Here is a 26,690-nt window from a genome sequence, read left to right as displayed (position 1 = left end):
GGGACCCCCTGAGGAACTGTTAATGTGCTGTGGGGACAGAGCCCCAGAGAGCAGTTTCCAGGCTCTCAGCCTCACATAGAAAGGTGCTGGCTTAGGTAGTAAATGGCCATCAACTGTGATTAGATGGCCATCAGTTGTGGCTAGTTGGCCGTCAGCTGTAACCAGTGAGCCATTGGCCACTAATGTAACTGCTGTGGCTACTCTAGCAGAAAATGGGGGCTAGCAAGAAGATGGTGGCTGGACTGGCAAGCACGGATTGCAGAGAGGCGGATGCCACCAACGAGAACATAATGGTATGACTCCTCTATCTATGGCTCCATGGGTGTTCCTGTTTGGCCTCACCATGTCCTGTGTTCTTATGTAGGGAGCAGGACCAGACACCCCACGTGACACCCTGCGTGACATGTGCCTATGAATTGTCCCACTGAGATGTCAGGAAGACTCTGTCACTGGTGGGAGGGTTGCACTAGGGGACATTCATCCCTGGTATTTCTGGCTGTATACGTCCCTGTGCACCAGAAAAAGCCCAGGGGCAGTGAAGGAGACAAAGGCAGGCCCAGAGGTGAGCAGCTGACAGGGCATGGGAGCTGTCGCCTGCAGTGGCAGTGGGCTGAGGGGCCATGGGGCAGGGCACTATCAGTGTCTGCTATAGTAGTATTAACCTGGTTTTAAAGTTGAGTAAACTGGAATTCAGAGAAGTTACCTGCCCAAGGTTACATTGCAAGTGAGTGGCAGCCTGGGGATCCATTCAGTCGGACTGTAATCCTGTGCTCGGTACTACTCCTGAAACAAGTGCATGTGAAGATAATGGAATTAATCACCGAGATTGGAGCTAGGAAGTACCTTGGAGATTCCTGAGTCTGTGCCTTAGAATCAGGACTCAGGAATGCTACATTACTGTTAAGTCTGAGATCATCATGCCGGCTGGCTTCACAGCCTTCCAGACAATGCTCCTTCCACTACCAGGCACAGCCTTCTTTGTAAATGTATTTAACTCACTAAGAAAATAAAAAGATACATGTTTACTTTTATTACAAATGTAACATACATTACATGTGAGAAGTAACATTACAGAATGGGCTCATTTCTTCTAAATAGTATCACGAGCCCTGTGCCTGCTGGTCTTTTAAAGATTACTACATATTTGATTCTTTCTCTTCTTGCTACCTAACACTTTCTCCTATGAAGTCATTTCCTAAATTAAAGTGTCACAGCTGAAATTAAATGAGCAATTAAAAATAAATGAACTACTTGTTATAGTCTCTAGGAACCACTTTGGATGAACTAAAGTGTTATTCAATTAGCAAACTAAAAATTGTCTACATAATTTTATTCATGTTCACCATTTCCTCGGGGTGCTATGAATAGAGACTCCTGTAGCTTCAAAAATTAGGAAAGTAATATAAAATGTCTTCTCTACCACAAAAGGCAATCTATAAAGAACCATCATAAGACTGTAACTGCAATCTTTTAAAATGAGAAAAAAATGTCATTATACCATTTTTGTCATGATTCAATGACCTAATTCAATGAATACAGGAAATAGTCTCATTTGAAATAACACTAAAATGATTGCTTGTGTTTAGTGGGGAAACAAATCTTTTATTAAGCTTTTAACTTGTAGGCGGCCAGATGGCTCAGTTGGTTAGAGTGTGAGCTCTCAACAACGTTGCTGTTTCAATTCCCGCATGGGATAGTGGGCTGCGCCCCCTGCAACTAAAGATTGAAAACGGCAACTGGACTTGGAGCTGAGCTGCGCCCTCCACAACTTCCTCCACAACTAGATTGAAGGACAAAGACTTGGAGCTGATGGGCCCTGGAGAAACACACTGTTCCCCAATATTCCTCAATAAAATTAAAAAATAATAATAATTAAAAAAATTTTTTTAACTTGTACATTAATGTGTGGATTCTTAGTAAGATCAAAGTCACACATATGAAAATGGTATGATTCTTCACAAGGAAGATCCTATATCCACACACATTGACCAATTATTTTATTATTTTTGCAGTTTCTTTAAAAACTCCTCTCATTATTTCCATTCATTTTATAAATATTTAGTTTATATTTTGCCACGTGAATTGCTCTGAACCTTTGTCCTTGTCAAAATCTGAAACTATGGTCCTTTTCCCTATTCACTGCCATACAGAGCAGGATGTAACATCCTTTATTCCCATTTTCTTGGAGTGATGTAATATTATTTCTAAGGGACTGTTTCTCATCTCTTTAAAGTCTTGCAGATTTCTGCCATTGCATACATGAATTTCCAAAAAGGTCCTTTTTCCTACCTGAGAGGAGAGGGTACAAAAGGAGGGATGAGAGAGGAGAGGAAGGTGTAGAACACGCATGGAAACAATCAACTTTGCCAAAAGAATCAATGTAATAAAAATATCTATTGAAAGAAATATAATGTGTTACTTTTATACCACCATTCATACATATTTGGATAGCAGCAGCTGTTTTGTTTCAAGATCCAGGGAGATATTCTCCTGATGGAAACAAAAATAATCGTGTGGCTAAAAGAGATCCCCTCATCTCATCATTTCTCCTTCAGGCAGATCTACTCCTTAATAATTCTGGGTGAACAGGCCTCATTATGTTTGAAAAGGTTGATAAGAAGAGAAAGTGTCTTTTGAAAAGTACCCTTAGTAAACAGTATTATAAAGTACAATTCAACTCAAAAAATGTCAATACTTTTATCTCTCACTTTGAGAAGGGCCTCCAAGAACCACAGTTGCTGCCTTCTATCTACCTCGTATATTCAAGATTGGGTACTTTTGTACTAAGTATGTTCCTGTAGTGTTCTCAAACTTTGTAGATAATGGCCCACTTAGCAAATGCTACTTTGCCCAGGGCACTCCAACAATTCTCCAACACCAAATGGGTATCTAACATTTTCATTCAAATCTGACACTAGGCAGATCTCACAGGTTAAGGGCTCAGTCCAAAAAGACCGCCCCCACTTCAGACGCCAGCCGGGGGCCATGTACAAGCTCAACTACAAATGTGGGGTTCCAATGACCTCCCCTTCAGGTTTGATAATTTGCTAGAATGACTCAGAACTCAGGAAAGCACTATACTTATATTTTTATTATAAAGGATACAGCTCAGGAACAGCAAATGTGAGAGATACATAAGGTGAGGTCCGGAATGGGGGAGGCCTGAGAGCTTGTGCCACCCTCCCAGTGCATTGACATATTCACCAACAAGGACGCTCTCTAAACCTCCTTAGTTTTTTATCAAGGTTTTATTACGTAGGCATGATTGATGAAATCATTGGGCATGTGATTGGACTGAATCCCTCCATACCATTAGAGGTCACTACCCATACCCACCTTCTCCCAGCCACCAGTAATCTACTTCCTGTCTCTATAGATTTGCCTATATTGCATATTTCATATAAACAGAGTCATTAATAGATGGTCATCTGTGATTGGTTTCTTTCACCTACTCTAATATTTTCAAGGTTCATCTATGTTTAGCATTTACCAGTACGTACTGCATGCCTTTGTATTGCTAAATAATATTCTATCATAGTAATAGATCACATTTGTTCATCCATTTATTGGTTGATGATCACTTGGACTGTTTCTGCTGTTTTGCTATTATGAATAATGCTGCTATGAATATTCATGTATAAGATTTTATGTGAACATATTTTTATTTCTCTTGGATATATGGGTAGGAGTAGAGTTGCTGTGTCACATAGTATCTCAATAGTTAACCTTTTGAAGAGTTGCCAGACTGTTTTCTAAAGCACCATTTTACATTCTCATCAGTAGTGTATCAAAAGTACTGGATCTTGTATGTCCACCCATGAAGAAAGTAAAATTCTTCCCCTAGGTCCAATTTAAAAAAACTTTGGAAAAGATTTCATTGGGCCTGACCTGAGTCAGATGCTGACCTATTTTCTCATCTCTGTTATTAGAAAAAGGGTCACATGAGAAGATGGCTATCCAACACATGGCTCTGGGAAGGAGTGTTTCCCTGGCCAAATATGTACTACACTGTGCAGAAATGCCTGCCACAGGAACCTAAAATTTAAGGATAGTGCTACCTCCTAAGTGTAATTGTAAATGTGCAGAAGCATTGGGAGTGTGCTTCCAGCACTTAGGCAGTGTCTGGGGCCTGGAGGTATAAATGTCCTGAATGTACAGTCTCATCCAATGAACATTTGTCCTGCCCCAAAAGCCAACATTGTTCCACTTGATAAACCCAGATTTGTACTAATAAACTCCCCATTTTTTAAATTTGGGAACATACTTACTCAAAATAAAGATTTTTATTTTCTTTTTTTGCCAGCCTGCCTTTGCAGCTAGATGTGGCCATGTGATCAAGTTCTTGTTAACAGAATGTAAGCAGAAGTGTTGTGAATATTCTGACAAGTGTCCTTGGAGAGGGTTTGTGCCCCTCTCTTTGCCGTTCTTCCTTCCTGATAACTGGAATGCAGATATGATGGCTGGTGCTGGAACAGACATCGAGACCATGGAATGGCAATCTCATTTTGAGAAATGGTGGAACAACAAGATAGGAGCAATATGATAATTGTAGAATGTCATACCAACTCTGGGCTGCCCATGGTTATTTGTGAAGAAATAATCTTCTATCTTAATAAGTATTATTTTGGTTCTCTGTCACTCTTAGCTGAACCAAATCCTAACTAATGTAACCATGTACTGTGTGCCAGCATCTTCTCTAGGTACCATCCTGTGAAAACACTTTACATACATTAACTCAAGGATTCCTCACACGAAAACAATGAGATAAGTGCTTCTACTGCTCGACCCCATTTTTAGATGGAAAAACTGAGGCTCTGAATAATTAAATAACTTCCCCAAGTTCATACTGATTTTACATGGAAGACACTCTGTCTCCAGAGCCCATGTCTGAAACCATCCTGCTGAGGCACTAACAAATTAATGAAACCCAGAACAAACTGATAATGATAAAACTAAAGTAACAGTAATATACCATTAATAAGCAAGAAGAACTGTGATAAGAACCTTAGCTACCTCAATATAATAGTGATGATGCATGATAAGAAATTGGCCTTTTGATTTTGGGAGAAATCCAGCTGTCCTCATATGTGCACTTGCCAAGAATTTTTGGGGCTGCCAGGCTTTTTAGTAGTGTGCTAAATTAGAATCCTTAGCACTCTTTAGATATGTGCCAATCGCAGTTTATAAATACCAAATTTAATAATGCATTTAGGTTACTAAGCATCCTTTAGCTGCATACAAAAGTGAAAATCTGTAGAATGACACATCTTTCACATGTAATGAAGATGTGTATTTGTTAAATTTACAGTCTGTCAGGAGGACCTACAGACCATACCTTGAGAATCATTCTTCTAAAAAGCTGTACGTGAAATTAAGCTTCTTACTTTAAATCCTTAGCCCTCTGTTTCTTGTTCCTTTATATCTCATGTTGTCTCATATGTTTCTATATATTTCACGTTGGTTTGAAATTTAGGACACTGAAAATTGTGAAATAATTTGCAACACCTCGTACTTCCAACTGCAAGGCATTAGGGACAAAACGATGACTAAGGAAGATCCTTACCCTCTGGAAACTCACAATCCAGTAGGGGAGACATTAATAAGACAAATGTAACACAAGGTGAGAGGTACCATAATAAGATATGTTCTAAAGGAAGAGGAAGGAAAGTGATTATTTGTGCCTCTGGATGTTGGGGAAGGCTTGGAAAATCACTAGGATTCTGTCAAATGGAGAAGAGAGAAACCAGACTGAGAAAAACAGTAACAAAAGCACAAGGTGTAGAAAAAAGTTGAATAGACTTAAGGAGTGACAAGTAGCCCAGAACAATTTGTTCATTTAAAGTTATATGCATGTACTAATATACTAAGGTACATTGTAAAAACAAACATAGATAGAAATTATAAGGAAAAATAAGGAATTCTAAAGACATTACTAAGCATGAACATGGTAAAATTAAGTAGTTTAAAAAGCTGGTTAATTTTGTTTTCTAACTTTGTAGCATCTAACAATGTGAAACTGTGCAATTTATTGATGCTTGTCTGAGTGCTTTACCTTTTCCAGGAGACAGATATTAGGTAAGGTTGTGAGAGTGAATAAAAGCATGATACTCTCCTCGGGAATGTTTATGAACCATCCCTCTATAAACATAAAAATTATAGTCACAGACCCTATTCATACATTGCACACACACACACAGATATTACTCAACATGATGGCTTTTCAGGTTATTATCAGCTAAAACCTCAAACCCCAGTACACATTTAAGAAGGAGCTCATCATTAAAGATGAAGAGTATATATCTCTTTTTCAAGTGTTCTTTTCTATAATTTTAAATTTGGGGGTCAATTCTTGTGAGATGTGGTGAAATGGTTACTAAGTCTAATTGCTGAAGGCGCATACTATGTATAGCCTCGGTCCCTTGGGTTTAAAGGGTAGTACTATCTTTAATTCATAGTGTCTTTGTGAGAATTATTTTAAATCGTTTGCCTTCTTGGTGAAGATCAATTTAAAACGAGATAATATAATCTGTAAATCCACTCAACAGGCAAACAAATAGCAATAAAGTCACAGTACATACTGAAAGCAAACAGGTGAGGATGCCACTATCCGTCCCGTAGGGTAGTTCCCTGCCTGTGACATGAGGAAGTCCCAGTGAGAACACCTCTGTCCATCTACTTACGTGGAGGCATCTCTTTCACTAGAGTATAAATGCAATGAGCTCAGTACACAGTAGGCGTCCAGTACACATGTGCTGGGGGAAAGGTAAGTCTCTGCAGGGAGCCCTTGAAGGTCTCTGTCCTATAGGCAATGAAGAACCACTGCAGAGTTATTTTGGAGCTTTGTTTGTTGTTTTAACAAGAGAGTGACATCATCAGGTCTGGTTTTTAGGTTTATAAGATGAGCAGCAGCGTGGAGGATGAGTTGGAGTTGCAGAGGGAAGACGGGAGGCAGGGCGATTGCTAAGAAGGTTAGTGCAATAGCCCAGGTGAAAGATGCAGGAGCCTGAAATCTGGCCATGGCCAAGGGAATGGATGTGAGACAAAGTTCAGGAGATGGAGCTGACAAGACTTGATGACTAACTGGCAGTGGGGCTGAGGGAAGTATTTGGGGTTAAGTCCAGTTGTCTAGCTTGGATGCTTGAGTGACTTTGGGGGACAGGGAGAATAATGAGGGCCAGTCGGGACATGTTGAATTTCAGCTTCGAGAGACCCAGCAAGAAGCTGGCAACGTGAGACGAGAGCCCAGGAGGAAGGCCAGTGTGGAGCTACATAGTTACAGGTGATAATTAAAACAATATTTGATGAGATTTCTCCCAAGAAGGGGATATATCTGAAAGGTGGGTCCATCTATCACTTCTCGGCTTTAAAACTCTTTTGGCCACATATGATCTAAAAGATAAAATCCCACTGTCTTAATTTGATGCACAAAACCCTCCCCAGCCTAGTACAACCTGTTTTGTGCAGTCATGTATTTAACCCACCAGCCTGTATAGAGAGCCTGGATGTGCCACGACGTGTGTTGGGGACAGACAGATGACAGTCTTTGTTGCTATCCTGGAGAAGGTCTACTGGGGAAGAGAGACGAAACAGGATGAACAGTCAGTAAAATAAGGGTAGTAGTAATAGGAACTATCTCATAGGGTTGTAGCAAGAATTAAGTGAGTTCACACACATAAAGCCCTTAAAACTGCTGAATGTGCGGCAGCCATTATTATTATTAATATTAGTATTATAGGTGGGACACGTACTGGGACTGGGGGTGTGGCTCCCTTGAGTGGGTGACCACTGAGCTGAATCTTGAAGGAAATTTAAGTTACCCAAAATAAAGGTTGGAGAAATCCTGAACTTCCTCCTATTCCCTTGTACAGTGGGTTGAATGGTATCCCCCAACCCCCACAAAGACATCCCCATGTCCAAATCCCTGGAACCTGAGAATGTTCCTTTATTTGCAAACAGGTGAAGAAGTGCAGATGTAATGAAATTAAGGATCTTATGATCAGATCACCCTGGATTATCTGAGTAGGCCCTGAATCCGGTGACAGCTGTCCTTGTGAGAGACAGAAGAGGAGAGGCACACAGAAGAGAAGGCACGTGACGATGGAGCCAGAGATGGCAGTGATGTGGTCGCAGGCCAAGGAAGCAGGGGATGCAGGTACTTATCAAGAGCTGGAAGGAGAAAAGAAGGGTTCTCTCGTGGAGTCTCCAGAGGTAGTGTGGCCCTGCCGGCACCTTGATTTCCAATGTCTAGCCTCCTGAACTATGAGAATAAATAGTAGGAAATTACATTATCTGTATCTTGATTTCTTCAACTATAAAATAAGGATAATCACAGCTTCTAACTCATAGGAATTTGTTAGGAGAATTAAATATATTAATGTGTACAGCATTTGGTTCAATGCGTGGCACAAAGGCTGCAGTAAATGTCATTACTATCAAGATATTAGAAATAGGATCAGGTCTAGAATCCGAATGTGAATGCACATGGCGATCTTCTCCTTACCACTGAGGTCCCTGCTTACTGCTCTCTTCTAAGAGAGGCCTTCCCTGTCCATCTTTGCTACAGTAGCTCTCCGGTCAGTCTCGACCGTATCAGTTGACTTTTATACCTGATTACTTACCACTAGTGATCTTTTTTTGTTTACTTTTATGTTTATTGTCTGTCTCTTCCCTACTGGAATGTAAGTTTCCTGAAAGCAAAACATTTTGTCTGTTTGGTTTACCATCGTGTATTCCGCCACAGAAAAATGCATATGCATGGTAGGTGCTCAATAAATACTGACAAAGAAAGAAAAGAATGAAGGAAGGAAGGAAGGAAAGAAGGGAGGGAGGGAAAGAGAGAGAGAGAAAGAGAGAGAAGAAGGGGAAAAGAAAGGAAGGAAGGGAAGGAGGGAAGGAAGGAAGGAAGGAGGGAAGGAAGGAAGGAAGGAAGGAAGGAAGGAAGGAAGGAAGGAAAGTAGGAAAGAAGGAAGGAAGGCTCAGGAAAGGAGAGGGAATTTATGCAGAGTCTTTTATCATTAGATTATCTGGTTTATAAATTAGAGCCCTCAACTCAGCATGAAAATGCCTTCCCCTGGCTACTTCAGAGTGCCCTGGGGAGTATGCACACTTGTAGAAGTTCAAATGAAAGGGTGGGGGGAGGGAGGGAGGGAGGGGGAGGGGGGAGAGGGGGAGAGAGAGAGAGAAGAAGAGGAGGAGGAGGAGGAGGAGGAGGAGGAGGAGGAGGAGGAGGAGGAGGAGGAGGAGGAGACAGAGAGAAAGAGGGAGAGTGGGCAAGGCTCACTGAATACCCATCTCACAGTTTCATGATGTTATCACCTCCAATGCCTCTCTCTTCCACTCACTTCATCCACATGGCCACACTCTGAATCTTGTCATCACCCCCAAACTATTCCACTTTGGAAGCCTTAAGCCCCAAGACTTAAAGAACATCTGATGTTCTGCTCACAATGTCCGACTTTATAGCTCTACACCCCCTTACTCCCATTGTGCCTGCTTTGCAGCCCCACCAAACTTCCTTAAACCTTCTCTTCCAATCTCTTAGCCCCCTAATGAATGCGATAGCCATTTCTCTTCTTGATATTCTCAGTGGGAAAAGTGGCTGTCCCCTGGTCTGTCCCAGGGAATCACTCTTCCTGAACTCTGGACTCCAGCCCCACCCCCAAGCCCTGTTTCATCAATTATTTACTCTCTCCTCTAGGTCTTCCACTTATCTTTTCCTGGCTTTTCTCCCTCAGCACATAGACATGATCCTATCTCTTTTAACAACTACCAAAAAAAAAAAAAAAATCTTACGTTACATGACCTGATTTTCTCCTTATCTAGAATTCTCTTTTCTCCTTCCTTTCATGCTTGTCTTTCCCACCCACTCTAAGCCCACTCACTCCTCTCATCCCTCTGCAACCGGACTTCTGCCCCCACCCCTCTTCTGAAACTGCTCCAGACCAGGCCCCAGTGATCTAACAGGCCATGGTCATATTTCACTACTTATCTAACTTGGTGTCATCTGGAGAAAGCTGTTCCTCCTTCTGCCTCTGTGCTTCTGTGACACTTTGCTCAGTGGGGTTCCTCTACCCCCTCCAGCGGCTCCTTCTAAGTCTCCCCAAGAGGTTTCTTTTCCTCTTTCTCTCAGTCACTGTGGATTCACCCTCCCCCCCTTCACTTCCCGCTGCCTGCTATCTCTTTCTAAGCACTTCTGTGGTTGCCTGCGACTTAAATGACCATTTCTATAAGCTGATGTCGTATATTCTGGAGCCTCAAACCTATATTGCCTTCTAGACACTCCTGTCTTTATGGCCTATAGGCACCAACTGAATTGATCATCTTTCGCACCTTCCCAAACTGATTCTTTTGTATTTTCTATCCTTGTAGAAGGAAACAATCATCCATCCGGTGGCTCAGACTTTACCATGAAAGAAGCCAAGCTTGTTCCTTATCCCTAGGATCTTCTGGATCCAAATCCTATGGAATCTGCCCACTAAATACCTTTTTGATCCATCTGTTCATCTCACTTTCTCTGACACTGCTAATCTCCGACCTTTTGCATCCCTTTTCTGGATCTCAGTAACTTTTGACCGGTTTTCCCTGCTGGCAGCTTCACCCCCCTTCTCCAGCCTAAAGATTTGATATTGCTTTTATTTTTGTCGCTGTTATTCACTTATGTCTTTTTTTTTCCTTTAATGTCTTTTTCAAACTAAAAAGCAATATGCTGTCATTGCAAAATATCCAAATAGTTTATAAGGTTATAAAAAAAGTTACAGTTACCGGATCCAGTCCTCAAATCTTACTCCCAAATATACACACTTTTCCCCCATAAAATAAGATCCCCCAAAACATGCTGTATTTCTTCTATACTAAGAGATACGTTTTTTGTCACATTTCAACATCTCCGAAACCAAAATGTGTCATACAATCAGTGGTGTCTTAGATTCGGTTAAATACCCTATTGTTTTGCAATGTGCTTTTTTACTTATTAATATGGGTCATGACTCCAAACCAGCACGCCCCTCCAGGATGGTCTTTCTAAAGTGCAAATCTGGTCAGGCCACTACCCTCCCAAAAATTCTTCAAAGGCTCCCGACCCCGCTGCCTCCCCTTCATGGTCTGTCTCCCTCCTACTTTTGCAATCTCCTTCCCAACACATCCATACTGTCCTCTCCCTGAAAGCCAAGCAGATCTATTTGCAGTTAGTTCCCCAAATACACTGTGCTGAGCCAGATCTTTGTGCTTTTGTACTAATGTTTCTTCTGCTTCTTTCTCACCTCTTCTACTCAAAGTGGCCTCTTTTTGAAAAATGGTCCTGATCCCCCAAGCTGAGCTGAGGTTTTTCCTTTATGCACAGTCCCTTAATGTCTCCAGCATCTGGTGCATCTCTGTTAAATCACTTACCACAGAGGTTCAGGCCATTTCTCTTGTTTGTTGCTCCTGATAAATAGTGAGTTTTCGAGCATGCTTTCTTCTTTATACCAATGTTCCGTAGTGCCAGGCAACAAGAACTCTCCATAAATATTTTTAGAAATAATGAACTGTATATGAGAGAGGCATAAATATGCTCCCTGAGATAAGGTGAAAAGCCTTCTAATTAACCATCCCCTTTACCAAGAGAGACAGGAGGAGAGAAGTTCTGGACGCTTCACCACCTGGGCACCCAGGAATTTACAGTAATTGGATTTTTTTTACCCCTTCCCCTTTCTGCTCCTCTGCAGCTACTTATTCCACCCCCAACTAGAGATAATCTGATTTCAACAACCATGCCCCTCATGGTCCCTTCCTTTCTTCTTGGTCCTTTTAAGTGCTTCAAGTCCAAATTTGAATATCATCTGTCCTTCTTGCCACAAGACCCCTATTTTTAACTAGAAGTTTTGAAAAGTACCAAAAGGGGGTTCTTTCCACTTGCCACGCTAAATCACCTACCTGAGTTTTCCCCTTGGACTGCCTCCTGCCCGAGGTGTGGACACACCTCTCAGTCCGACCAAGACTACACCAGGAAATAAACACAAAAGGGAACTGAAGTTTAACACCAAACCTTTATTTTAATAACCATCCTAGAAGCCTGAAGCTAATGTTCCACCTCAGTGGAAACCATTACTCCCCTCTCAATGCAGTACTGGGTTTGGATTCTAGAAAATGACAAAAAGAAACAGAAATGTTTCCCAGTTCTTCTTTCTGACCTAGATAATTTAAAGCCAAGGATTCCGATTCATTCATGGAAAAGTACTAGGGTGCTGTTGGGGAATTAAAATAAATCTCAGTGTGGCCTATGGGCAGTCACAAAGATTGGTCTATGCTAAAACATGCTGACAATTGTGGGATCAACATACTTTCAGTATCCTTCCTTGGCAAAAAGGAGAGGGACTCATGACACAATCAGCAATGGTAGAGAAAAGAAGGAACATGGAAAGATTGAGGGGCATATAGGAAAGAAGAGAAGCAAAAGACAGGGCAGGAGAAAATAGAGATTTTATAATAGGAAATGCATACAGCGGACAGAGGATTCCACGAAATAGACTTGCCAAAATAGATTTGCCGTCACAGTTGGGGCTGAGGGTCAAGGATGTCATAACTGAAAGAAATGTAAAGACAGCTAATGAAAAGAACGAAAGAGGGCAGGTAGGTAGGTAGATCAAACAATGAAGTATCTTGGGCTTGTAAACAGGACTGATAAATAAACAGGACCTCAACTCAAGGACCTCAATAAAAGGACCAATATACGGACAGATAAAATGAAGGGGGAAAGCAGCTACAACTGGACCCGGAATTAGGAGGTTCACAGCCTCTCCATGAAGAATTAGAGTCAAGTGGACTTTCTAATGTTTGTAGCAATGCAGTCAAATCAGGCTAGTTTGTAACATGCTTAACATTTTGCAAGTGTGGGAAGAAACCTTACATTTGGAGAGAAAAAACAACTACAGTTTAGTCAACACGAAAGAGACTGTGCAAAAATCTCTTTTGTTCTCAAATGTTAGAGAAAATAAAAAACAAAGTAACACTAGGCATCAAGTACCTTAACTGTCAAGACATAATTCCTGGTTATTTTAGTTGCTGGGGCAATCAACTATCACATTGATTTTTCCTGCACCTTAACGTGAGACAATTACAAAGGAAAAGGAAAGGCCGAAACCAACCCGCAACTTGCAGAGTGATGTCTCTTTCCAGTACAGATTTGGTGTATTTGGACCCCTAGGAGCGGGTGCTGGGAAGTATCTCCTGATCAAGAGAGGCTTGTTTGAAATGCAAAGTGATTTTCCCCAGCCTCAGAGAATTTGAAATTATATCCCACCTTTTGGAGAGAACGCAGAATGCCGGTTAATTTGCACCTTCCTCCTCACCCATAGACTTCAGCCATAGCTTATGCAGCTCTAGGTGAGAGCAGGAACGGATCTTCTATTGCTTTCGTTTCCTTTGTGGCCGAGACTCAAAGGAACGGCCAGTCGCTTACCTGCCTTCCACTTCCCGGGCCGGGAGTGGCTGTGCGTCCTGCCGGGCAGTTCGCGGTCGGCTCCCGCTTGCTGGCGACTTCACCTACCCGCGCTCTCCCTGGCTAGGACCAGCCTGACTCATCTGGGATGGGTGGCAGGGGTGGGGGAGACCTGAGAGGGCGGAGGGACCGGAGGAGGCGGGCCCGGCCCTTCCCCCAGAGCCAGAGGGGAGGCGTCACCAGGGCGCAGGTGAAACTGACTCCGACCTATCCCGGGAACTTTCGCTGCCGGGACTCGCCGAGAGAGGCCGGCGTCGAGCAGGGAGGCTTGAGAGCCGCCCTCACCCATCCCAGCTGTGCGCGGGGGCTAAGCCCGGGGGCTTCTCCCTGGGGATCCGCGGCCCTTTTGGCGCGCTCGGGGGCTGCAAGCAGCGCCAGCCTCAGCGGCTGATGGAGGCGGGTGGCGCCGCCCCGGCGCAGGTGACACCCGACAGGCCAGGGTTTCGGCTGGCGGGGGAGAGCACAGGAAGGGCGAGACACAGATACCCCGGGGTCAAGGGACGACAAGGCAGCGATGGCCCGGGAGTTGAGCCAGGAGGCACTCCTGGACTTTCTATGCCAGGCCGGGGGCCGAGTGACCAACGCCGCCTTGCTGAGCCACTTCAAGAGCTTTCTCCGAGACCCGGACGCGTCCCCCAGCCAGCACCAGCGCCGGCGAGAGCTCTTCAAGGGCTTTGTCAATTCAGTCGCCGCAGTGCGTCAGGACCCCGACGGCACCAAGTACGTGGTGCTCAAGAGGAGGTACAGGGACCTTTTGGGGGAGGAGAGGCTGCAACGACCCCGCGACGCGCCAGCGGCCGCCGCCCCTGCAGGGGGAGCTGCGACACGCTCCCCGCGAGGCGCGCAGCCGAGGGAGTCGCCGCAGCCGCAGCCCAGGCGGCGGCGGCGAGAGAAGGAGAGGGAGGAGGAGCCAGCAGGTGCCGCAGCAGCAGCCGCCCACGCAGGTTTCAGTGGACTCGCTGTCACCGGCGCCCCGGAGGCGGCCGGGAGAGGCGGCGAGCGGACAGGCAGCTCCGGCTGTAGGGCGCCGGAGCCCGCGGCTGCAGCGGCACCTGCCCAAGTCGGAGCGAGGTGCGCGGCGGCGGAGACGCAGGGCCTTTGCTACGGGGAATGTTTCCAGAACGGCCTGGGGGCACTCCCCGGCCAGCCGCTGCCCGACGCGCTCCCCGACTCGGCCACCGCAGATGAGGAGCCGGCTCCAGCTGCCCAGGATGACCGCTGGGCTCCCAAGCAGGAGCGGGAAGGCGCGCCCGCTGAGTCCGCGCAGGTGCGGGCAGCTCCTGGCTCGTCTTCTCCAACCGTCGAGGCTAAAGGGAGTGGGGTTCCCCCGCCTGCCCTCCTGTCCCGCCATCCTTCCCCTGGAGACGCGCCGGAGCAATTGACTCCCGCCGACCTGCATTATTCGACCCTGCAGCAGCAGCGCACTCGAGAATGGGTGGCCAGACACCCCCATATACCCGAGGCCTGGGACCAGGGCCCCATCCGAGCCTGGTCAGTGCTGCCAGACAACTTCCCCTCAGAACTGGGCTGGTGGGTCCCGGAACCTAACTCGTCTCTGCTAGACCCCCCTCCAGCCCCTCATTCTCTCTTTCCTGTTGTTCCTGAATCCTGGCCGTGGAACCCTCCTTTGACAGTCTTTCGTAGCATTCGCTGTCAGCTGTCCCTCCAAGATCTGGATGACTTTGTGGACCAGGACAGCCACGGCAGTGACGAGAGCAGTAGTGGGCCCAAAGAGTCCCCTGGGGGTTCTGAAGAGGGACTGCACGTTGCCTTGGGAACCCCAGATTGGAGAAAGCTTAGGAATCCAGGTGGGGGCCTTTCTCCAAAGGAGGGCAGCCCCAGCAGGAGCCCTCAGGGCCTCAGGGACAGAGGAGAAGGTCACGCCTGTCAACAGGTCCCCAAAGGGGCTAATGGCCTTGCAGGCCATCAGCAGGAGCCTTTATCCTGGCCAGCTCCCAAATTAAGGAGATCCCTTAGGAGGAGCTCTCAGGCCGAGAGAGCCAAATTGTCCTCTTCCGATGAGGAGAGCCTTGAGGAGGACTTCCTGAAAAGAAGTCGGCGCCCACAGCGGTCCAGGAAACCCTCCAAGGCGGGAGCAGTGTCCAGCCCCAGGGTGGATGAGGCTTTGACAACAAAACCTGCCCACATTAAGTCTGCTTTTGAGAGGGGTCGGCTACACAGCCTGTGGGCCCCAGGTAGGGAGGAGCCTGCAGCCTTGGTCCCACACAGACCTTCAGAGCACAAGCCGTCCCTGGTCCCCCTAGATGCCAGGGAGCATGAATGGATTGTGAAGCTTGCCACTGGGTCTTGGATTCAGGTGTTGACTTTGTTCTGGGAGGAACCCCAGCTGGCTTTGCACAAGGATTTCTTGACTGGGTACACTGCTTTGCACTGGATAGCCAAACATGGTGACCTCAGGGCCCTTCAGGACTTGGTCTCTGGTGCCAAGAAAGCAGGGATTACTCTCGATGTAAATGTGAAGTCTGGTTGTGGGTATACCCCGCTGCACCTTGCAGCCATTCATGGCCACCAGGGGGTCATGAAATTACTAGTGCAAAGGTTGGCTTCTCGGGTGAATATCCGGGACAACAGTGGGAAGAAGCCATGGCAGTATCTGACCAGTAATACCTCTGGGGAGATATGGCAGCTGCTGGGAGCTCCTCGGGGCAAGCCTATTTTTCCTGTCTATTCCTTGGTCCGAAGCTCTTCCCCTACCAGGAAAGCCAAGAGCCGGGAAATATCTAGAAATATCACCCGGAAGACTTCCCTTGCCACACTACTCAAAAGTCAGCACAGCAAATGGAAATTGGCCAACCAGTATGAGAAATTCCCCACTCCAAGGGAAAGAGAAGAGTATAGTGATTGAAGTGGGACCCTCTGTCTGACATGCAGCCACCACACCCCCATCCTTGAGCTCCTCGGTGAGAGAATTCAGGGGAAACAGAAAAATTGCTGAGGAGTTGGTAAAGAGAGAGGTCAGACTAGAGTTTACCTGCCTGAATTTTAGGTCAACACATCTTGGACCTCAGGGATCAGCCAGGCTCTCTGAGGGCTCAAGTTCTTGGGCCAGTGAATCCTCTACTAGGGGTAGAGTCAGGTGCTTAAAACCCAGCAGGTGTTTCTTCTTCCTCCTTTGCCACCACAGATGTGGGCACAGTAAGCCACACTGTTTTCCGAAGCAGTGATCCCAGGCTAGGGAGGGAACAGATATATCTAATAAGAAGGGAGGCATTTCGAGGAATTGACGAAGCTCAAATAAAATCCTCTCTGGCTGGTAGATCTCTGGCTTCTGTTCAATGGAGAATAATTTGGCTGTGAGTGGAAAGCACCGGATTTGAAATCAGATGGCTCCTCTCCCTCCCTCCCTCCTTCCCTCCCTCCCTCCCTACCTCCCTTCCTTCCTTCTTTCATTCCTTCCTTCTTTCCTTCCTTCCTTCCTTCCTTCCTTCTTCTTTTTTTTTTTTTTGCATTCAAATCAGTGAAATAAACTTATTACTGGAGAGTAGAATTTGATTTAAGAGATTCCTCAGCTCCATCCTGGTCTTCCTTTGAATGCAATCTATGGAGGCCAATGCGTCAAATAACTTGTGCCTCATTTGGGTCTCTTCTCCATGATCAGAGAAGCAGTTGGGGGGTAAGATCCAGTTATGACTGACATATAGCCCTGATTTTTTTTTGTTTAAATCAACCTAAGGGAAACTCCAAATGGAAAAACTGTTGGCTAATTTGCCTGGTGACTGAAACCATCTTTCATGGAAACTCCCTGTGTCACAAACAACAGAATTAGCATCAGTAGTTTGCAATAGGTTTGAATGGCCAATGTTCATACTCATGAAAGGAGAGAAGTGATTTTGCTCTGGGAAGTGGTATAGGTTAAGAGGTGAATACCTCCCCACCAGGAGTTTTCTAAGCTGCTAAATATAATTTTATTTGCACTAAACTTGTTGCCAATTAAGATTAAATATTAGCCTTGAAGTGCTGTGTCTCTAACAGGAAGTGTTCTTTTAATTACTTATGACAGGACTATCTTTGTGGGTCTGTGGAATGAGAGAACAGCTTGTCTATAAACAGCAGTAGCACATCAAGATTTGAGAATAAATTTAAAGAGGGCTGAAAATGAATTTTCCAAGTGGAAATTGTTAATTCTTTTATGGAAATGTTTTCGTGTGCTGTGGTAATGATGCTGTATTTAAAAAATATTTTTATATTTCTTCTGGTTATTTCCCCCCATTAAATGTCAACAAATCTTCATAATTTATTGTATTTATGTTGATTACTGTTAACTTTCTTCTTTACAAAATTGTGTCTCGGTGACTGTCAAATATTTTTTGCCAGGCTAGATGTAGTTTTACTTTATAATTTTGCTGAAATAAATATGTCTGTTCTATTAGAAAACATAAAAAAATAGGCATAATAAAGAAATTTAAGGATTTTTTTTTCCCCAAAGAGACTTATACAGGGGATGAAACTTTGGCAGATCAAATCAAGAAGAAAGAAGGACAACCCCAGACAGTGAGCCATGGTTAGTAGAGATGGAAATTTAAAAGAATAAAAGATAAACATCTATGCAAATTCTCTAGTTGCTGGGTGATTTTCAAGGGAAAAAAAATCACAAAAATGTCAACTTCTCTTAAAAGCCAAAGAATGTTTTCATTTTACCATATTTTTATCACAATATCAATTTATTCAACAAATGTGTTTTGCTCAGTGTTATGGGATTTATGCAGGTGAGTGGGACATGATCTCTCACTTCTTGAAACTTAAAACCTAACAAGATTTGTTGTTGAGTGATTTATACCCCATCTTGCTCCCAACGGGTCTTAAAGCTGCATTATATTAGATATAAGCTTTTAAAATGAGGCAAGGAGAAAAAAAAAGTCGTACCAGGACAAAACAACCACAATGCAAGAAGAAAATTTCAAAGTGTAGTAAGTACAGAATTAAGTCCTCCAGAGGATTTCAGAGGAGAAATCCTTTGGGCTGAGAAAATCAAGGAGGGCTTCATAGAAGCCAGGAATCTTTTCGAAAGATGCTGGCTTTCCAAAGAACCAGCTTTGTTGGTTCTACCACATTCTTCACTTCAGCTTCAGTGTGTGATTTGCATAACTCTGGTGTTGGCTGATTAGAACACAGTTGTGGGTCTCAAGTTCATTCTCATGAGGATTCAGGTCCCTCAGGCCTTTGTCCACATGTCACACCTATGACTCTAGTGAACTCTCTTACCTGGTCAACATGTGTGTTGGAAGGGGGCCAGGCAGAAGAGGATGTTGAGCAAAGAGTAAAACAGATCTGATCAAATCACCCTCATACGTCGTAGTCGTAAAGTTCAGGCGAGGAGAGCTGCCAGCCCCAGTGCATTTCCCCAGCATCCTGCCAACCCCTCCCTGCTATGAACCCTCCACGAAAGCCACACCAGCCTTTTGGGGGTACTAACCACCGTTCCCTCTCAGTTTCTGTATTGATGTTGAATTCCTTCAGGTTAGAATCCCTTTCGCTGTTTTCCTGGTGAACTTAGTTTTCCAGGTTCAGCTCAAATGTAACAGCTTCTGTGAAGATTCCAGGGTAAAGACCTCCCAGCCAGAAGAGGTAGAGCCTTCATCATTCTCATAATACTGTCTGCCCACCTACAGTTTTTTCCATATATATTTTAGTAAATTGTTTGTTTTGTTTTTCCCTAAGACTTTGAACATCTGGAGATTAGATCATGTATTTTCAATTCATCCAGCAGGAAAACACCTGGACCCAAGAGACCACAAGAAGTTGACACACATATAAGAGAAATGGGATTACGGTCAGGTGGTACCTAAGGTTACCTCTGCTTGCAGATGTTTGCCTTTCCCTGGAATTAATCCTTTTCTCAAAGAATCCCAAACTCTTCATAGGATTAAGAATTTTAGTCCTATGACCCAGTAGTCACTGGGTCAGCTTCCTTATGCAGATGCTTTCCTTCACTAAGAATCTGGGAGACATCTTAAATAAATACAACAAATCTTGTGGTGAAAAATATAGAGACAACCAACTCAATTCCCCATTATCCATGCTAGAACTATATTGGGAAGAGGAGTGAAATGACACAGAATTGAAAGTGATTAAAAATTGAAAATTTCAAATAATTTAAAAACAAATAGCAGTAGTCTTGAGTTTCAACCTGTCAGTTCCTGATTGACTGCCACAGTTGGCAGAGACAAAGGTTAGCAGAAAAATGTCTATGAAAGATTATCCATATTGGCTATACTGCTCCTGAAAGAGATGTTTACAGTATATCCCAAATTTGGAAAGTTGTTCTAGGACTCAGTTTTCCCAAGACTTCATGACAGGTATCAGGAGTCTTGCCCAGGAAATGCAGTGCAATATTTTGTGATCTCACTTCAATGCATAGAATGATAGCTCCACAGGCAGACTCACACCTTTTCTGTTTGTGAGACAGTGGAGACCTGAGACAGGTGTGAGCCAGTAATGATCGAAGAACATTTACTATTCTTGATTACAACTTAAAATGGGCTAGATCTACCGGTATCACTGGTTTTTATCTTTGTTTTTCCTGATAGCTAGGTAGAGTATTTTAGAACTACTTAATCACTCAACATACGGATGGGGAAGGGAATATAGGGATCTAAAAATTTGTTTTTCTGATGATATAGATCTTTTACTTAATACATTTCCAGAAGACGAAACTTTTTTTTTTTTGGACAATTCAGCATACTCACAGAAGATAATAAGGAATAATAAGTTTTAATTATTTCCATTCCATAAATTCCCTTTTAACTTTGGGTTGCCTAATTTTAATCAGCATGCACATTTTTTTTTCATTAACAGCATGCTCCATATATTAAAGCAATTTTCCTAGTTTACATTTTTAATAGCCAGAAGGTATACCACTATGTTAATATGTGATAGTTTGCTTAGCTATTTCCCTACTCTTTGATATTTGGGTCATTTCTTGCTATTACAAATTGTACTAACATAAATATCTTTGTAAAAATAGTCACAAATTTCTTTTATTTCTTGGCTATTTTCTCAGATGCTATTTTATACCTTTTATTACATTTATCAACATGTACTTTAGAAAGATTAAGTCAAGTTAAAGTGACACCAGCACGGAAGTAAAATCTAAGAAATCCGAATAAGCTATAGGTTTTTATTTAATAACAATGTATCCATGTTGGTTCATTAATTTTAACAAATGTACTATACCTATGTAAGATGTTTCTAATAGGAGAAACTCTGTGTTTGTGTGTGGGGGGGTATATCTGAACTCTATGTACTATCTACTCAATTTTTCTGTAAATCTAAAGCTATTCTTAAAAATCTATTAATAAAAAAGAGGTCCAAAAAGGAGTACAGGGCAAAGGTGGTAAAATGTTAACATTTGAGAAATAGGAGTAAAAGGTAAGTGGGAGTTCTTCGCGCAGTTCTTGCAACTTTCTAAGTTTGAAATTACTTCAAACTGGAAAATAAAAAAATACAATTTGTTATCTCTTTTTTGAACTACGTCTAATCTAAGATAGTTAATCCACAGATAGTTAATCCTTTAATGTAGTAAGTGGCTATTATTATTAAAGAAGGTTAGTCTCAGCCAATGGGAACCTCAAGTGTCCTGTTACTCGGTAGAATTAGGGCTCCCGGGAACCGGGAAGAGAACAGGGCTAATCAGGATAGCCACGGGCTGGCTGGTTCCTGGCCAGGTAAATAAGATGTAAGTGCCATCCAAGGGGTATGTCCTAGCATCCACTGGAGTTTTAAAAGGGTATCTTGAGCCCTTGCCCCCTCTGCTGGCAGTTTGCCAAGGTCTCCACCTTCCCTATAGTCTAGCCCACTGTCTCCTGCCCTAACCCCTCCTCCAGCCCACAAATTTCGTAGAGACGCACTCTGGGACAAGCAAACAGGCACCAACCCTTTAGGCCGAGAAGAAGAATGAAAACGGGAAGGAAGAAGTTATACAGTGGGAGAACGATGTGAAAACCCGACAGTTGACAGGTTTGTTGAAGCTTTTTTTTTTTTTCTCACAGGCTTTACTTTGTAGCTCTGTTGAGGAATCATTGCCCCTTGAGTACACACCTGACAGAGAAGTAGAACTCAGGGCTGGCTCCAGATGAAATTCCCTTTAGAATTAGGTGAAAGCTTCCAGCACAGATTCCCTTTTCCTTCCAGCACAAACTCCAAGCCGTTGGATATTTATTTGGCGAGCACTGAGATAGTGATCACATGGAATGTGGGGATGTCCCACTTTGTCGCCTCTGGGAGAGGAATCCCTGCCAGACAGCAAGATTCTCACTGCACTCTCCAAGTTTTAAGATGATAAATTTACATTGCTGTGCTGATGAGATGTTTTCCTTGTCTATCCAAAGACCATGTCCAAACAATGACGGAATAGCAAAGGTTCTTGGAATTAAGAAAGGAAGTTTAAAGTAGTTCTTTAGCTTATATTCTATATTAACAAACCCATCAAAGGGGCCAGTTTACAAATGATAAAGAAAACTGCTCATTTATTGTATTATTATCCCAAGGAGACAACACACAAGACAGTTTTTTTGAACTTACAGCATAAGCATTTTCTCTCTGTTCTTTTATTTTCTGTTTTTCCTTATTGGCAAGCAACTATGCGAGGTGCTCTGAAAACTTCCAACTTGGGGTTGCTGGGGTCAGCTGTGCTGTAGGTTGGTGAATTTTGTAGAATTTATCTTCCATAGCAGAGCTCATTACAATTGGCCACTTCTAAATTAGAAATAGGTCAAGACCTTGGAAAATGATGGGAAGCATGTTTTCTATATCATTACTTTGCTTGTTAGATAAAAATGGCAGATTCCTGAACGTCATCCCAGATTTAGTGAATCTGAATCTCTGGGGCCAGACTGGGGAATCTCATTAAATCCAGAGGCTCTAGTAATCATTCTGCTCACTGAAGTTTGAGGATGGATTTCTGTTCTACCTTCCCCAGGCACTGTGTAATAATAAGAAATGTAGGAATTTTTAGATAAGAATACCAATATTTCCGTGAGTATCAGAGAGAGTTAATTTTCACAGTTTCTAAGTATTTTCTGAATTGACAATTGCCCCACAGCAGCTCATAAAGCATTTATAAATCTTTGTCCCTATGCTCTCAAAGTGAAAGTTCTAAACAAATACTCTATCAGAGACATCCATTTTAGTCATAGGGGTTTTAAAAAAAGTTTCCATGTTATTTGCTTCAATGTTTATTGTACTTTAAAAAAATTATGATGGTAATAAAATCACGTTTAAAATTTAGAGAATGAAATAAAAGAAAACCCATTCATTGTCCTACCGCACAAACCATATTATTGTTAACATTTTTATATATTTCTTATCATAGTTTGGAGTTTCCCCCCTTAGTTGTAATCACAATGTTATATGATTTCCACCACATTATTCAGATTCTTCTTGAACATTATTTTTAATATCTGTAGAATTTATGTAGCCTTTCCTCTATTGCCTATTGAGGGAGATTATTACCAATTTTTAATTATCTATAAATAATTCTTTAGTTAATACCTTTATGCGTAAAATATTTTTTGTGTTTTGAATTATTTCCTTAGGATTTTCAGAAGTGAAATTACTTGGTCCAAAAAATAACAATTGTTTTTTGAAACATTTGCACAGATTAATTCACTCTCAATCTGGGCATAATAGATGATCCCTAAACTTTATTCTTGAACACTTAAAAAATCAGTCACTAAAATAATTAGTCATGAATATTAGTGATATATATATATATATATATATATATATATATATATATATATATATTTCACTATATATAGTTCACTAATTATCATTCTTCAATGATAACTCCACAAATGAATGTACATGGGCTTTTGTTAATGGAGGAATCATGCAACAAATGCTTTTGTTGCTTTGAATATAATATATTCTGTGACTGTTCAATGTAACAGTTTCTCATTGCATGCCTCCCAGATGTTAGGCACTGTGCTGGAGAATAAGATATATATATAATATATATATATATATATATAATATATATAATATATATAAGATCTACAATATATATTATAGATCTAATATAGATATATAATTCCTCTTAACAGACCTCACAAACTAGGGGTGTGCTGGTGAAGAGAGAGAAACAAGCAGTACAAAAGAATATGGTGAGTGCTGGGATAGTATTTTCTACCTCAGATTTTAGGGACATCTAATTTCAAGTTCAATTGTCAGGGAAGGCTTTTTAGAAGACGTAATGTGTGAGCTGGGGCCTGAAAGGATGAATGCACCAGCCTCTGAAATGGTACATTCAAAATATCCCAGGGGCCAATAAAAACATCCTGGAGAGGAAAAAGTTAGGCCGTTTTTCAAAAAGTTAAATATAGAGTTACCATATGACTTAGCAATTCCACTTCTAGGAATATATTCAAAAGAATTGGAAACATATGTTCACACAAAATCCTGTACACAAATATTCATAACAGCCTTATTCATGGGACATCATATAAACAATTTATATGTGTATATCAACCACCATTGTAGACATTGGAGATACAGTGGTGAGCAAGACACACAAAAATACCCGTCTTCATGGAGCTTGTGTTCTGTTGGGGGGAAAAGGCAGTAAATGAAAAAGATAAATAGATAAAATATACCATGTGTTAGATGTTTCCATGGAGAAAAATACAGCATGGACAAGGGTGGAGAGTGTCAGGACGGTGTGGAGGTTTCAAGTTTTCAGTGGGACGATCAGAGAAGGCTTCACCAAGAAGGCCATATACAGAGTCCTTGATGCCAGGGTCTACAGTCTATACTTAGCACAGCACTTTGAACATAGAAAGCACTCAGCACATGTATGAAATTTAATATTTTCATATATTGACACTTGAAATAAAAAACAAGCTAAGAAACGCCTTTTCTTCCCACCAGAATGCAAAGAACCATAGAATTACCATAAAGGTAGAAAGGTCCTTAATTGTGGAACAAACTTTGATCATTAGTTATTGTTTTCCTCATTTTTTTTTTAGAGTTTCATTTGAACAAAAATGGTACATTTTATGTACATATTATTTGCCCAAACTTAACATTAAAAAAGAAAGAAGCACATTTTAATAGTTGGCAGAGTAGCTCCTCACACAGACAACTTATTTTGAGTTTCTTTTCTGAAACTCTATAAGAGTTGATGTGTCACGCCTGGAAATACGGGAACTCTTCTCAGAGATTAGTTTAGAATAAGCCAGATAAGCCACATACATGGGAAGATTTCTAGTCCAAAATCTTTTCCAGTATAAGAACTGCCAATATACTAATTCCCTGGTGCTGTTATTGTTACCTAAGCATTCCAGGGAGGAAGGATGACAATTCGAGTTTGTTAAACATATCTTGCCAACATGATTTTTATCTTACAGAACCAGGGACCTAGTTTATTTACACAATTAGCAGATATTTATTAAGAGCTTACCATGTGCAGGTCCCAGTGTGGGCTATGAGAATGTAAGAGGACTGTGTAAGAACTATTAAGTCTTGTAAGTACTGATGCGTGTCATCCAGGATTAAGAACAATCCCTTTTCTTTTGTGTATCTTCACAAGCAGTAGTTTGTGATGCCGAATGACTCTCACTTGGTGTAGTGGAGTGGACAGCCCCTGATCTCACAGTTGGAATACCTACGTCTTCGGCTTCACCTCTATCTTTCATTGATTTTTTTTCATTACAAATTTTTTGTTGAGATATAATTCACCCATGCAGTTCTTCCTTTTAAAGTGTGCAATTCAGTGGTTTTTAAATACTTACAAAGTAGTATAACCATCACCGCTCTAATTTCAGAACACTTTTATCATTCCAAAAAGAATCCCCATACTCATTAGCAGTCACTCTCATTTGACTCCATCCTCCCCTAATTCAAGGCAGTCACTAATCTACTGTCTGTCTGTATGGATTTGCCTGTTCTGGAAATTTCATATAAATGAAATCATACAATATGTGGATTCTTCTACTTAGCATAATATTTTCAAGGGTCATCTGTGTTGTAGCATGTATCAGAACTTTGTTCCTGTATATGGCTGAGTAGTATTCCATTGTATGGGTGTTCCACAGTTTATCCATTCATCAGTTGATGGATGTTTGGGCTGTTTTCACTTTTAGCTTTATGAGTACTGCTGTGGACATTTGTGTACAAGTTTTTGTGTGAATATATGTTTTCATTCTCTTGGGTAATACCTACGAGTAGAATGCTAAGTCATATGGTAACTCTATGTTTAACATTTTTAGGAACTCCAAACTATGCTCCAAAGTGACTGAACCATTTTATATTCTCACCAGCAGTGGATGAGTTCCAATTTTTCCATATTCTTCCTCACCAACACTTGTTACTGTCCATCTTTTTTATTATATCTATCATAGTGGTATGAAATGGTATCTCATTGTGGTTTTAATTTGCATTTCCCTAATGATGATGATGAACATCTTTTCATGTGCTTACTGGTGATTTGCATATATTTTTGAAAAATATCTATTCAAATACTTTGCCCATTTTAAAATTGGGTTATTGGTCTTTTTATTATTATGTTGTACAAGTCTTTTACATTTTCTGGATACTTGTCTTCTATCAGATATATCATTTTCCAATATTTTCTCCCATCCTATGGGTTATCTTTTTACTTTCTTGACAGTGTCATTTGAAAAACGAAAGTTTTAAATTTTGATGAAGTACAATTTATTTTATCTTTTGTTGCTATGCTTTTGATGTTGTATTTAAGAAATTATTGCTCATGCAGTTTTGCTCCTATGTTTTATTCTAAGAGTTTAATAGTTTTAGATCTTACTCTTAAGGTATTTGATCAGTTTTAAGTTAATTTTTGTGTATGGTTAACTTTATGTGTCAACTCGACTTCATTCTTTTGCATGTGGATATCCAGTTGTCCCAGCACAGCACCATTTGTTGAAAAGATTATTCTTTCCCCCATTGAATTGTCTTGGCACCCTTGTAGAGATTAACTGACCATAAATGTAAATAATTTATTTCTATACTCTCAGTTCATTTCTATTGATCTATCTATCCTTATGCTAATATCTCACTGAATGGGTTACTATAACTTTGTAGTAACTTTTGAAATTGAGAATTGTGATTCTAACCTTGCTCTTCTTTTTTTTCCCAAGAATTTTTTGGCTGTTCTGGTCCTTTGCATTTCTACATGAATTTTAGGATCAACCTGTCAATTTCTGGGGGGGAGGGGGGAAAGACACCTGGGATTTTGATA

At 41.9% G+C, this 26,690-nt stretch overlaps 1 protein-coding gene across 1 annotated transcript; it reads left to right on the top strand.

Annotated features, from left to right (window-relative positions):
* Window positions 1-13,587: 13,587 nt before the first annotated feature.
* On the top strand, window positions 13,588-19,366 carry SOWAHB (sosondowah ankyrin repeat domain family member B). The gene has a single exon (XM_033106436.1). It carries the CDS (start codon window positions 13,989-13,991, stop codon window positions 16,338-16,340), a length of 2,352 nt encoding a protein of 783 aa, XP_032962327.1. The 5' UTR covers window positions 13,588-13,988; the 3' UTR covers window positions 16,341-19,366.
* Window positions 19,367-26,690: the final 7,324 nt, after the last annotated feature.

This window comes from Rhinolophus ferrumequinum, chromosome 5, assembly GCF_004115265.2.
Source record: "Rhinolophus ferrumequinum isolate MPI-CBG mRhiFer1 chromosome 5, mRhiFer1_v1.p, whole genome shotgun sequence".
Lineage (NCBI taxonomy): Eukaryota > Metazoa > Chordata > Mammalia > Chiroptera > Rhinolophidae > Rhinolophus > Rhinolophus ferrumequinum.
Note: the sequence above shows the minus strand (reverse complement) of the source record. Positions and strands in the feature narration are given on the sequence as shown.

Excerpts from the sequence above, each read along its gene's own strand:
- SOWAHB (XM_033106436.1), top strand. The coding sequence starts at position 13,989 with ATGGCCCGGGAGTTGAGCCAGGAGGCACTCCTGGACTTTCTATGCCAG.